This window comes from Acipenser ruthenus, chromosome 12 (genome assembly GCF_902713425.1).
Source record: "Acipenser ruthenus chromosome 12, fAciRut3.2 maternal haplotype, whole genome shotgun sequence".
Classification (NCBI taxonomy): Eukaryota; Metazoa; Chordata; class Actinopteri; order Acipenseriformes; family Acipenseridae; genus Acipenser; species Acipenser ruthenus.
The window spans coordinates 37,911,602-37,925,171 of record NC_081200.1 but is presented as its reverse complement, the minus strand read 5'-3'; the positions used below and the strand labels follow the sequence as shown (position 1 = coordinate 37,925,171).

At 35.5% G+C, this 13,570-nt stretch overlaps 1 protein-coding gene across 5 annotated transcripts in view; it reads left to right on the top strand.

The window, feature by feature from the left end:
* The window catches only part of LOC117417030 (serine/threonine-protein kinase N2-like), a 32,888-nt gene that overhangs the window by 16,349 nt on the left and 2,969 nt on the right, over positions 1-13,570 (top strand). For 4 of the 5 annotated variants that reach the window (XM_059035059.1, XM_059035060.1, XM_034028683.3 and 1 more), the window contains 17 exons: positions 1,560-1,702; positions 3,918-4,047; positions 4,818-4,972; positions 5,380-5,593; positions 6,419-6,604; positions 6,983-7,092; positions 7,949-8,092; positions 8,309-8,384; positions 8,629-8,800; positions 10,604-10,730; positions 11,127-11,263; positions 11,572-11,647; positions 11,766-11,857; positions 12,169-12,345; positions 12,580-12,642; positions 12,907-12,983; positions 13,126-13,268. In XM_059035059.1, the coding sequence (XP_058891042.1) occupies positions 1,560-1,702; positions 3,918-4,047; positions 4,818-4,972; positions 5,380-5,593; positions 6,419-6,604; positions 6,983-7,092; positions 7,949-8,092; positions 8,309-8,384; positions 8,629-8,800; positions 10,604-10,730; positions 11,127-11,263; positions 11,572-11,647; positions 11,766-11,857; positions 12,169-12,345; positions 12,580-12,642; positions 12,907-12,983; positions 13,126-13,268 (2,222 nt within the window). The remainder of the gene's footprint in view (positions 1-1,559; positions 1,703-3,917; positions 4,048-4,817; positions 4,973-5,379; positions 5,594-6,418; positions 6,605-6,982; positions 7,093-7,948; positions 8,093-8,308; positions 8,385-8,628; positions 8,801-10,603; positions 10,731-11,126; positions 11,264-11,571; positions 11,648-11,765; positions 11,858-12,168; positions 12,346-12,579; positions 12,643-12,906; positions 12,984-13,125; positions 13,269-13,570) is intronic. The other variant, XM_034028685.3, reaches the window with a different exon arrangement.

Below are 13,570 nucleotides of genomic sequence, written 5' to 3'. Positions count from 1 at the left end.
GATCTTGATACGAATTCAAGGTGTAGCAGGTGTAACTTTGTTTCTTCCTTTTGAAAGATCGTATTTCATTTCAGGACCTGTGAGTAAGAGGATACTTTTTCCTTTTAGAATCCATTGTGCTCTTATTAGGCATTAACCAAAAAAATAAATAACCACACTGACTTTAAACAAAAAACACAAAAGACTTACTGTAGAATGCTAAAAATGTAGCTTTTCTTAATTGGCTAAAAAACATTTTTCAATGTGTATATATAGTAGGAGCCTATAGTAATACAATTAAAACAAATGTACCACTGTCTAAGATTCCCCTGTTACAATGTACAGTGTTGTTGTGTGTTGTTGAGGTGGGCAAAGGATGTGCATAATAAAAAGATGAGGCATGTCCACACAAGTCAGAACAGCTCAGAACAGTCCTAAACCAGTTTTATTCCCATAGTTCACATAAGCAATTGCATTTAAACTTCTAAGTGTTATGATACTGTAGTTGAGTATTCCTTTCAAGTCGACGCAGGAAATATCTGGTCAGTGCAAATCCTCACCAAAGCAACTGTCTTCAAATGAGCAGTTCTTCAACCCGACTGACCGTGGTTCTATATTTACAGATTTAATCTTATTTTAGTCTCAATATTTTATGTAAGCCTACTATGGGTTTTGATTACCTGCTGTTTTTCTGTGTGCTAAATCAGATGTATACTTATCAGCGGTCTTGACAATACTATGTGTAGTGTCTCATTTAAAATTTGGAAAGCAAAAGCACCAAATGTTTTTACAAAGTTCTCTGGATGTTTACAGTATACAGGTAGTATTGGTTCTGCCACTGTACATGAGATACTGTAGCAACAGGATTTACTGTCCTCCTTCCCAATACCGGACATGTCTTTATAAATTGTGAACTGGAGTACATACATACATACATTAGCACAGCTTTTGCATTTTTCAGATCTAACATAAACCTAATTTGTTGCATGACCTTCAATAAAATATAATTTTCTTGGCACTGCTCTGGTAAATTGTGTGTCCTTTCCTTTTTTTTTTTGTTTGTTTGACTTGGGTGTGGGGAGGGCTTTCTTTAGGGAGATAAACTAGGAGGCAAGAAGGTAGAGAGTTGAAGTTTAACATGAAAGATTTTACATTTTTATAATGTCTCTTCCTCAAGCAGACTCAGTTGAGTGGTAGTTTTGTGATGCGGGCTAGATGTATACTCCACCCAGAGGTGAAAGGAAATCTCTTTGGAAAAACTGTGAGATACACTTAAAGCATAGGATAACACTTTTTGGCCCATTACCTACAGTATGTGGTTTATTTATGTATTTATTTATGTCATGCAATAGTATGATAGAGATACTAAAATACAAATCTGAGTTGGAGAGCACTATGACACATGAAATCTTAATGCAAAACTGAAGGTCATGTTCCTTTTCTGGTACAAGTCGACACTGCTAAATTGTGCCATGGTTTCCTTAACTAATGAAATGTATTGCAGAACTGTAAATAATAAATGTATACTTGTAACAGGATACCGTTATGTTGCATTGATTTTTAAAATGATTGTGTTTCAGATTGCCCTAGAACGCCAGACACCCCCAATAGTACCTCCACAAACAGCAGACTAGCAGCTTTGAAGAAGCAGCATGATATTGAACTAAAAGTGAAACAGGGAGCAGAGAACATGATCCAAATGTATTCTAATGGCTCTTCAAAGGTAACCTTTATCCTTAAGTGACATTTAATCAGTTTTAAGATTGTATAGCAATGTTCTCTTTGTACAGCAAAGTTGTGAAAATGGTGCAGTACACTAGTACTGGGTACTGCTGATTCAATACACAGTTCTACACAGCTGTCTCTCAAAAGCATGAAAACCTAATTGACCAGTGTGCGTTATCTGCTAAACTGGGATTAAGAAGCCAGCAGAAGCTCCCAGTCTTCATCTCAAACCACTGTGTTCAGCTCAAGCGTCACTGAGCATTTATTTAAGGCCTAGGCAGTAGTGCTTCATGGGTAATTGGGTTCTCCCCAGGAATTCTGTACAGCTGGGCGGCAGAAAATTATATCCTGGAGCACTTTTAACGGAAAAATAAACTTGCCTTACCTTAAATATATAATACAACAAATAATTTGAATAATGTGTGGTCTTTCGTTGACTATATCTGGTTGCTGTTTTTTATGTTCTGCATTTTCTTTTTCATGAGTGTTTTTTATTATGGTAAATTACCATGCTTATTTAGGCACTCTACGATTTGACTAGGGAAAGATAACGTAGGTTTACTCGTGTTCACAAAAAACTTCCTTTTTAGCTTAATTATTGATAGTATTGCTTCATTTAAGTTGTAGTCTCTTAAGTTTTCAGGGCATTTTAACGTACAGTACAATACCACAAAAAATGGTCTGAATGATAATACCCGAAAATAATCTTAATATTTTTAATAAAGTAGCCGACGCAAATATAGCATTAGGCAGTGGATTGCACCAATCACCAGCTTATTTTGAAAACCCTGCATTGATTATTTTTGCTTTGGAAATAATCTGTTTGTTTGTTTGTTTGTTTTTTTTTGTTTGTTTTTTTGATGTATAAAATACAAATAATTGTGAAATTATTTTTATTTCTTAAGAATATTGTAGAAGTCGCAGTATTCGGCTAATTTCACGATTTCCGCGCAGCCCGGGAAATCGCGATTTTCACAGAGCCCTACACATGTTCATTAAAACTTATTTTTATTAAACTTTTATAGTAGTTTGAACTCTGAACTTGGTTTATTATATGATATACAATACAGTATGTCGAGTAAAAGATTGTAATTTAACTACCTGGCCCCTATAAAATATTTGAATTTGTTTTTAAAACATTGGCTTTTACACAACACATGTGACAGTGTTGTGCTTTTAATAGCACGCAAAACTAGGCACTTGCAATAAGTTGCCAGTCTAATGTGTTAGTTACTTTCATGATGTGGGTCAACAAAGAAAATTAACTAACCAGACTGCTTAGTCTGGTTACAGTACTTTACTAATTACTATATTGAATAAGTAATATTTTGTAATTATCATACTGTATTTTTACACAATTAAATTGAGTCTCATTCTAGCCTGACCGAGTTTGTTGGAAATCAGCATACACAGGTGACACTTATAAAATAGGCAGCAAATGGATCATGTTTTCCTGATCTCGCCACCAGCTAGGAAAATGTTAGATGAATCGAGGTTAGTTCATGCAGACCCAAATCTCAGACCCCTGGAGAAGCAAAAGGTTTGTTTTTGAAAGGTTTATCGTCTTTCCGACCGTCCCCCCACTGTACTATATTTTTATATACATCCTGTCTCTGCATCTGTCAAGATATAGTTATGGTATGTTATAAGAACACATTATTTTGGAATGGTGCACCTTCAGAATCAAGAAAAATCAATCACACAGCAGACAGAACCAAGCAATTTGAAAAGATGCAGATAGCATTGATAATTTATAGAGACCTTGCTTTAAGTGAAGTCAGATAGTTTCTAGCCCCTGGCTACACTGTCAGTTGCGTGGAAAATCTACAGAACAGTGTTTAGCATATCCTATAGGAAATTCATAGAACATAAAATTACATCATTGGGGCAATAAATGCAAAAAAAATGACCTTTACACCTGAACTGTAAACCAAGCATGGTTGTAACTTTCACTGTATGTAATTTACTGTATACATTAAACAAAAGCCTTACCATATTTAGGGATGACAGGGCATCTACTGTATACCTTGCAAACTACATTTGACAATAACATGGGTGGGTGAGCTATATTGGTTTTAAATACTCTACTTTAAAAAACTGTTTTCTATATTCTTTGTAAAGTTATTTGTGTTGGCACAGTTATCTGGGTATTGACATATTTGTTTGTACAATGCTTGTTTTGTTGTAATTCAGCTTTCCTTTTATTTTTACAGGATCGTAAACTGCTTGGAACTGCACAACAAATGCTTCAAGACAGCAAGACAAAAATGGAAGTCATCAGGATGCAGATTCTGAAAGCAATCCAGACTAGTGAAATGGCCTTTGATAGTACGGAAGGTATTGGTAAGCATTGACCCATGTACAGGGTTTTTTTTTTACTATTCATACCCTGCATTGAAAAATTAGTTAGAAAATCATACATTTTCTTGCAGGCATGTTTTTTTTAATACAAGCTGACAGGTTTTGTAATATTACAAATACTTTAAACAAAAAACACAATTTGTTTTATATTTTTTTTGTTTCAATAAAACTGTTTAATGATATAAACAGCAGTGGATCTGAATACCGCTAGCATATAAGTCTTTTAATCCGTGAAAGTACTTCTGGTCGAAATGTTTGTCATTGAATTTATTGCGCTGCTTTTAGTATTTAACATTAATAATAATAAATAATAATAATAATACAGTGAAATTAAGTCCTCCGAAAAAATATGTATTTTTTGGGATATCTGTATTGTTTAGATCATTTAATTATTACTTCCATTTGAACTTTAGTTTGTTATGTTTTGCTGTCTTTAAGCATTCCCCCACTATACTCCAAGAGTTGTTAGGTTTTGCTGAGTTTAACTTTCGGCAAAGGAAGTTGCCCAGTAGGGAACAGGTTAACAACCAAGTAATCTATTCTCATTAAAAGAGATGCAGTCGTGCCTGTTGTTAAATGCAGCTCCTCTTTGTCCACTTCTAATGAAGCCACGCAGTCTTGTGTAGCCTATCAAAGGGAGCAGAGACCTTGTAAAAGGTTATGGTGGACAGACAGTATTTGCTGGTGTGAAAGTTAACTGTTATAAGATTTAATGCAGTTTAATGCAAAGTGGCCCGTTTGCCGACCTGCTGTTTCCACAGCCAAACCTGTGATCAGCCCGCTTGAGTTGCGGATAGAGGAACTGAGACACCACTTCCGGATAGAATACGCAGTAGCAGAAGGAGCCAAGAATGTCATCAAGCTGCTTGGATCTGGAAAAGTCACTGACAAGAAAGCACTTTCTGAAGTAAATCAATCATTTAATCTATTTATTTTCACTGGGATTTTGAGGTGTTTTTTTTTTTAAATCAATAAAGATAAATAGATTAATTAATCAAGTTAACCTAAATTTGTTTTAATGTTTTGTTAATTTAACCAATCTGCTTGAGTTAAAGTATAATACAGTAAATGCAAAATAAGTCAACTCTTTTAATCACACCTTTTAAATCAGTTTGAAAGTATGAATGCTTTTACAGAAATAATTGCCATTTTACTGCAATTCAATAGCAAATGGCAATTATTTGATAAATGCATGATCATGTACATGCTTCAACTAATCAATTACAACAGAAGTCAAGATTATAAACCCTACTTTGTTGTTACAGCCAGATGTGTATCCTAAAAGTGGTGTGTGTGTTTTTTTTTTTCCCCTAGGCTCAAGCCAGATTTAATGAGTCAAGCCAGAAATTAGACCTTTTAAAATATTCATTGGAGCAAAGGTTGAATGAGCTTCCCAAGAACCATCCGAGTAGCAGTATTATAATAGAAGAACTGTCTTTGGTAGCATCTCCAATATTAAGCCCTCGAAACAGTATAATTTCTACACAAAATCAATACAGCACAGTCGCCAAACCGGCCGCATTAACAGGTAAGTCAGTTTCATTTGTTAAGAGTCTTATTGAGTGGCACTTCAGAAGCAATTATGGGTTTTGTTCTAGAGCAATAAGCTTTACCAGGTTACAGATCTCAGGCATGCAAAGGATTTTGTTGCGTCCTTAATTGCAAGGTTTAGACTCTCTCCTCTCTCTCTCTCTCTCTCTCTCTCTCTCTCTCTCTCTCTCTCTCTCTCTCTCTCGTACTTGGTCTTTACTGGGATGTAATATAATTCTGTTTTGTTTGTAATATGGTATGTGTGAGTTGTGAGCATGTTTTTAATAGAGCTCATAAATATATCTTTCTTTTTTTTTTTTTTTAAATCTATTGTCGCCTCAATGTGAAGTGAGGAATCAGTATTTTGAAACCAGCAGTTCGAGACAGTTAATTAATTTGAAGGGGACTCCTGGGATCATAATAGATAATGAAACCATTTGGGTGGGGGTGGGGTTTCCTGAGATGTCCACTAGATCGGTCACAGACCTAAATCTTATTTTTAAAAGTACATTCTCTTGTTTTTGTGTAAGTTACTTGCCATGTCAGGAATTTAGTTCCATAAAGTACTTGTGAACAATGGCATGGTTCATCATTAATCTTTTCCCTTTAGTAGCTCAGGGATGCTTGTCTTTACCAGATACTAGATGTATAGGTTTTGTTAACCCAACAAAGAAAACTAAACAATCCCAGTTGGTTTCATTCCTGCATACGGTTTAGATAGTTTCTTATTTAAAATGTATTTTTGCTTATATGTGCTGCTTTTCATACTGGTGTTAACATATTAATGTACACAAGTGTGTGACATGTTTTTGTTTTTAAATAGGTACCCTAGACGTCAGACTAATGGGCTGCCAAGACCTTTTGGAGAATGTACCCGGCCGATTAAAAACTACATCTGTTCCTCTACCGGGTTGGAGCCCAAGTGAAGCCAGGTCTTCCTTTATGAGCAGAACTACCAAAAATAGGAGTGGAAGCAGTCGAAACCTTTCGAAAACAGATGACTTGTCCAGTTGAGTGGCCAATTTTATTTCTTGTGCTGAAAACTGTATTACCTAACTGACGAACCATTTGAGTCTTTTCATTTGAAAAAATAAAAATAAACATATGTTCCATGCAGCGTAAAGGTCTCCATCATCTCTTGCCACTGCGCTTATATTGGTTGGGGAGTTAACAATTGAGCAATGTCCCAATCTAGCTCTTGCATTTGGGTTATCAATTAGCACCCTGCATTAGTTTTGAATGTTTCAGTTGACTACTTTTTTTATTTTTTTTTATTTTGATCATCTCATGACTCCAGAAAAAGATGGGTAACCTGTATAGATGTGCAAATGAAATTATTAAATCTCCTTGGCAAGCTGTGGTGAACATTATTATATTTATTTCACAGATGAGATCAGTGCTGTATTGAAGTTGGACAACACAGTTGTTGGGCAGACTGGCTGGAAACCTATTTCTAATCAATCGTGGGATCAGAAGTTTACACTGGAGCTGGATCGGGTATGTTGGCTCTACTCCTGACATTCCTTCAGGGATCTAAGCCACTGCTCCTTTTGAATTAAGTGTGCAAATGTTAATCCGGGATTTGCTTGCCATAGGCAGAGACCTGTCTGATTTTGCAAATAAAATACAGCCATATGTTTGAGCAGAAAGCTAAAAAGAATAAACGGGCCAGTGTCTCTAATAATCAAGTTGTAACAGCAATTACGGCTTTATTTACAGTTTTCTAAAACGAAGATTAAAAAAATACCAACAGTGCTGGATTATACAACAACAGTGGATTATACAACAGAACATTTAGTCTTGATACAGTATCATGCCACAATGGCAGATAATTATTGATTTGAGTTAGACTTGTTTTCCTGCAACAGTCATACTGAATAAGGTAAACCCATTATTCAAGTAAACTTTAAATGGGGAGGGGGGGACATCAATTGAAATAAAGCGTTAATCAATATACTGAACTGTAAGGCTTTTGAAGGCTAAACCTCCACATCAGCTAATCGCATCTGTTTGTAAAACTGCAAGTTTGTATTCATTTTGTGTGTGAAGGCAGGCAGGCTCACTGGTTAGTTTTGGTTCTAGGCACTGCTAATACTACAATCTTTAAATGTCATTTTGTTCGAGTGAGTTCTTTCCCTGATTTCTAAGAGGACTCTAAACTATACAACTGCATCCCCTGCTGGGAAGCAGCAACCCTGGACCCACGTATACTCAATAGCCAGCCATGCAGTTAGCAGTGCTGCATGTTTTAATAAAATAATCTAGCCCAGAATTAACATGAATATTCACTGAACCTACTCTATCGAGGTACTTTTTATATTTGTATGTCTAAGATGTCTTTCTTTTCCTGCAGTCGCGTGAATTAGAAATGTCTGTGTATTGGCGAGACTGGCGCTCACTTTGCGCTGTCAAGTTTTTGCGGTTGGAGGATTTCCTTGACAATCAGCGGCATGGGATGGTTCTGTACCTCGAACCTCAGGGTACACTCTTTGCAGAGGTATTGAATGTTTAAAAAAAAATAATAATATTCTAGTTTTATTCTTTGAATTTCAGTAATAAAATATGAAGTTTTGTTCTGATTTGTTCTCGCAATGTGTTCCATTTGTGTTTAGTGTATTTATTTATTATTATTATTATTATTATTATTATTATTATTATTATTATTATTATTATTATTATTATTATTCTATAATTTATTTATTTATTTTAACAGGTTACATTTTTTAACCCTGTTATTGAAAGGAGACCAAAACTTCAAAGACAGAAAAAGATATTTTCAAAGCAACAAGGTAAATGAGTAACAGTGTTGATTTAAATAAATACATTCAATAAAAATAAATGTACATGGTATGAAACATGTTTCATCTACTAGTGGACTAGAAGAAGATCTTGAAATGTAGCCAGACTATTTATTTACACGTATGATGAAAATACAAGATTCTGTTCAGCAAATAGAAATTACATATTTGAATAGTAAAAAGCCTGCCGTGCATTCTTATGTTCTATTTTGTTTTTTTCTTTACTTCTCTACAGGCAAAACATTTTTGCGAGCCCCTCAAATGAATATTAATATTGCAACATGGGGAAGACTGGTGAGGAGAGCAATCCCCTCAATAAATAACTCTGGCACATTTAGCCCTCAAGTTCAAGTGCCTGCAGCAGTGCCAGGGGATACACTAATCCCAGAATCCCCTTCGTCACCGAGGTACCTGCTTTATTAATGTAGTTCTCATACCCCAGTTTAAACCAAATCAATTAAAATAAAATAAGGGCACACCAGTAAAATGATTGTGGTTACAGGGCCCTGTTCATAAAGCTGCTTACTTGCACTTTATTTAGGCTTGTTTGTAGATGTTCGTTAAGGTTAAACAGCGTTTACATTTTGAGGAGACGCTTTATTCAAGAAGGATGGATACCAAACCTTGCTTAATCAGTTCAGAACCTACCTTTCCACAGTGAGGGCTATAATTTAGCATTTGGTCCTTGGTACCATAACTTTAGAACATACGAGTGGGAGTTTTCTCTACAGATTGTATAATCCTACAGGTAATGAATACCATGTGCATCCAAGCAAACAGTGGCTTGGTTTACATGCACTTGAAAATTGACTCTACAGTCATGACTGTGTGACGTTGTCACGCGAATACATTGTGAAACGGCAAAAGGACGTCCTTTTGACAGCGCGACTTTAAGGGCAGGGTCAATCGCTTTCTCACGATAAAAACAGCTGTAAAAACCCATGTAAACCGGAGCAGGAATCGTGCTTGTGGCTCACAAGGTTTCAGCAGTCAAGATCCCGTTTTTCTGACTTAATATCACATAGAAAGGCCATACAAAACAGACCCCCCACCCAACACACACACACACTGTACATTTATGGACTACTCCAACACTAGAACCGCCACAGTTATACTCATACCTACAACCGCCAACAGCAGTCATTATCACGGTACATTTTAAACACCATCAATATTAACTAGCTTCAAGATGAAATCTCTCCTACCTTGTACAAAATGAAGGAATTGATGGCTGCCAGGTCCAGCAGAGATAACAACAGGCTTGTGTGTGTGTGTGTGTGTGTGTATATATATATATATATATATATATATATATATAATATATATATATATATATATATATATATAATATATATATATATATATATTAAAAAAATTGAGTATTGTAGGTTATATTCAAAATAAAAACATGTATTGTAAAAGGCGGTTCTAGTGTTAATGAAATGTAACTTTTAGATGTTCCACAAACACACACACAAATATAAATTATAAGTAGTAAAACTTGTATAAATTGTATTTTATATAATTTTGTGTGTGTTGGAAAGGTAACCAAACAAGTAGCTAATGCGCAACATAATTCAGAATGTGCGCGACAACACATTAATTCATTTCTCTTGTTAAATGTTTTTATCTCCATGGCAACGCGTGAAGCTCTCCTCACGATATTCAGTCGTTCTTTTCCTACTTAGTAAGCACACGGACATTTAAATATCCCCTCCCCTAAATGACTATGAATTGAGTAATCTGCATTGGTACAGACGATTTTTTTTTTATTTTATTTTTTTCCTTAAATCAGAACTGCATAGCAATGCATTTCCTGAAAAATACTGCAAACAGGTTGTGAGGTAAACTGTCTTGACTTGTGCATGTAAACGCAGCCAGTGAAACCAGTCCTTGACAAAAGCAAAAAAATAAATATGGCTGTGTCAGATTTTGTGTGAGGTGTTTCACACCCCTACAGTAAACCATGCAACAATGCCTGTGTCATTGTTCAATGAGTATTTTACATTTGTGTTCTTTATTCATTTTGATTAAAACACATGGAGCTTATCTTGAACAATGTTATGTTCACCTTGAATGCAGAAGGAACGCTATTTGTATTTTAATGTAACCTACATTTATATTATACTTGAATAATTATAATTATGTTTTTAAGTGCATCTTTTGTGTTTTATAGTTGTTATAATACTGTGTGTTTACTCTCCTTTAAGTGACTCAACAGTGACAAAATTAGAATTTGAACAGGAGCCCCCTCCAACTCCTAAGAGACATTCCTCTGTGGTTGAGATTAGAGAGTCCATGCCAGAAATTAAGATTGCAGACTGCATGCAGATACAGGTATGGACAAAACTAACAATATTGCATATTTAATGCAGAAGCTGAAACACTAACTGCTGGTTTCACAGACCCCAGCTGGGTAGCCGAAGAGCAGTGCTAATCGGGGTCTGTGAAACCAGCCGTCTTGTCTGGCATTCTTAAGGTAAAACTCTATAACTGCCAAGGCATTAGACTAAGTATTCCGTTTTTGCACTGAATTGAACAGTTTTGTTTTTAGTAAAGATTGTGTGATTCCAGTCATAACATATTCATTATGTTTTAACACTAGAACTCCTGAATTCTTATTTCTTTCATGTATTTATTGACTTGTCAAAAAAAAAAAAAAAAAAAACTTGATTACTTTGTTGTCTTTTATCTTTCTGAAATATTGTTTTTACCTAAATGCTTATTTTGCAGGATGCATTAGCAACATTTGATTTCCTGAATGACAGAAATAGCATTGTACCCAGACCAGAGACACAAGTTATTGCTGAGAATGAAGTTAAGCAGCCAGATTTGGAGTTAATGACCGTTCCAGAACCTACAGATAGCAGGTACCTACTTCCAACCAATTACATTAACGCAGCCCCTTTTCAAGTTGTTCCTGTGTATTGGTCACCCAAATGTAGCTGCTTCATTGGAGAGTTAACTTGGATGTCGTCCAAAAGTATTTATCGGAGGCCAGTTTCTCTATAACACGTTTGTCTAAAGCGTATTTTAAAAAATGATGATAAAATGAATAACAAGACAAAAATAATCATATTTAATAGGGGGGGGGGGTACATTGAGTTGTTTTAAAGCTAATAAGAATTGGTTTTCTTATGGTTGACAATCACTTTTTGGTTTTAACCTTTTGATTTAGGGTGCAGCAAAGATTTCAGTTCGGCCTCAGTGATTTCCATTGTGTTGCAGTGCTGGGCCGTGGGCATTTTGGAAAGGTAATAACATTGCTTCATGTTCACTGCACTTGATGCAACTTTTTCAAATAGTTCAATTAGTAACTTTCTCTTAACGCATGTAGTCCTGCAGAATTTAATGGCTATTCTGTTCTAACAGGTGCTACTTTCCGAATACAAAAACACAGGAGAAATGTTTGCCATCAAAGCCTTAAAGAAAGGAGACATTGTAGCACGTGAAGAGGTAGACAGGTCAGTAGAATACAAACTTTGAAAATGATGTGAGAGAATGCTGCGAAAACACGTGCTTGGCTCTGAACTGAGCAAGAAGGGGATTTAGAAAATGCAGCTCTAGTTTTCCTTTCTGTTATGTGGTTTCATGTAAGTTTTATGTGGAAATGCTCAAGTTTGAACATACCCTAGTAAATGTATTATGTTTTAGTTTGTATTTATTTATTTATTTTTAAAATTAAACATTGTATTGGTCTAACTTTGTTGATATAAATTATCTTTTTTTTCATACGAACATTGTGTAATACTTTTTTAATTTGTTTCTTTCTTAGCCTTATGTGTGAAAAGAGAATCTTCGAAACTGTGAACTGTGTCCGGCATCCGTTTTTGGTGAACCTTTTTGCCTGTTTCCAAACCAAAGATCATGTATGTTTTGTCATGGAATATGCTGCTGGAGGAGATCTTATGATGCACATTCATGCAGATGTGTTTTGTGAACCTAGGGCTGTGTAAGTAACACTTGGGATTTTATTTTGTATTCATTTGTGCAGATGTCTTTTTGTCATACAGCAGTTTGAAATGTTAGTACAGTATTAGTACAGATCTGAGGTCTGGCAGGATTTAGGTTGAGCATTTTTATGGGATGTAATCTATGATACAAAAAAGGCCTATGTCCGTTTTCAGGTAAAGCGGATGTTAGATGAATGTAAAGTAATGTTATTCTGACTCTTTCTCCTGCACAGGTTTTATGCTGCTTGTGTTGTCCTTGGTTTGCAGTTTTTGCATGAACATAAGATAGTGTACAGGTAAGCTGTTACCATCACTCCTGGTATGGTTTTTAAATGTACTGCTTGTTTGTCATACAAATTAAACTGGGAAAGGATTCAGATGTTTTAAATTATAAAATGTAAGTGAACGGTACTGTATAGTTCTACATATTCACTGTGTCATTCAGAAGCTGAAAGATTTATTGCTGCTTTTACATTGTATATTTAATTTCACTCAATTATCAGTCTGTGTAAAGCCTAGTATACTTTTTATTTATTTATTTATTTATGTATTTATTCTAGAGATTTAAAGCTGGATAACCTGCTGCTTGACACTGAAGGCTATGTAAAGATTGCCGACTTCGGCCTTTGCAAAGAAGGTAACATTTATGATTTGGGGTGGGGAGGGGGGTGAATTAATTTAAATGTGGAGACCTGAACATGGATGATCAAAATCATGTAAACCTGTTTTATTTGTGCTATTGTTATCTAGTTTTAAGATTACAATCAATCCTTTTACAGGTATGGGATTTGGAGATCGTACAAGTACGTTTTGTGGTACTCCGGAGTTTCTTGCTCCAGAAGTATTAACGGAAACATCCTACACACGGGCAGTGGATTGGTGGGGACTTGGTGTACTTATCTTTGAGATGTTAGTTGGTGAGGTGGGTATTGGTAAATATAACGATTTACCTCTTGGGTACAATTCTGGTTATGATTATGTGACGAGCAGACATATGCTGAAGGTTATTTCAAACTATTGTCCACATGAGAAGGTTGTGTCTGAATGTCAGTTCTGTCTGTCAGCCAGTAAGTAATTTTGATTATCTCTGAATATCTGGAAGAGATTTGCACTCGATAGAGATGTGGTGCATGTCGGGGAGGCCCCTTTCCTCAGGCTTGGGGCTATTAATATGGAAAGTAATTAAAGCTCCTTTATCAGCTCTGGGCTGGACAGTAATTTTAG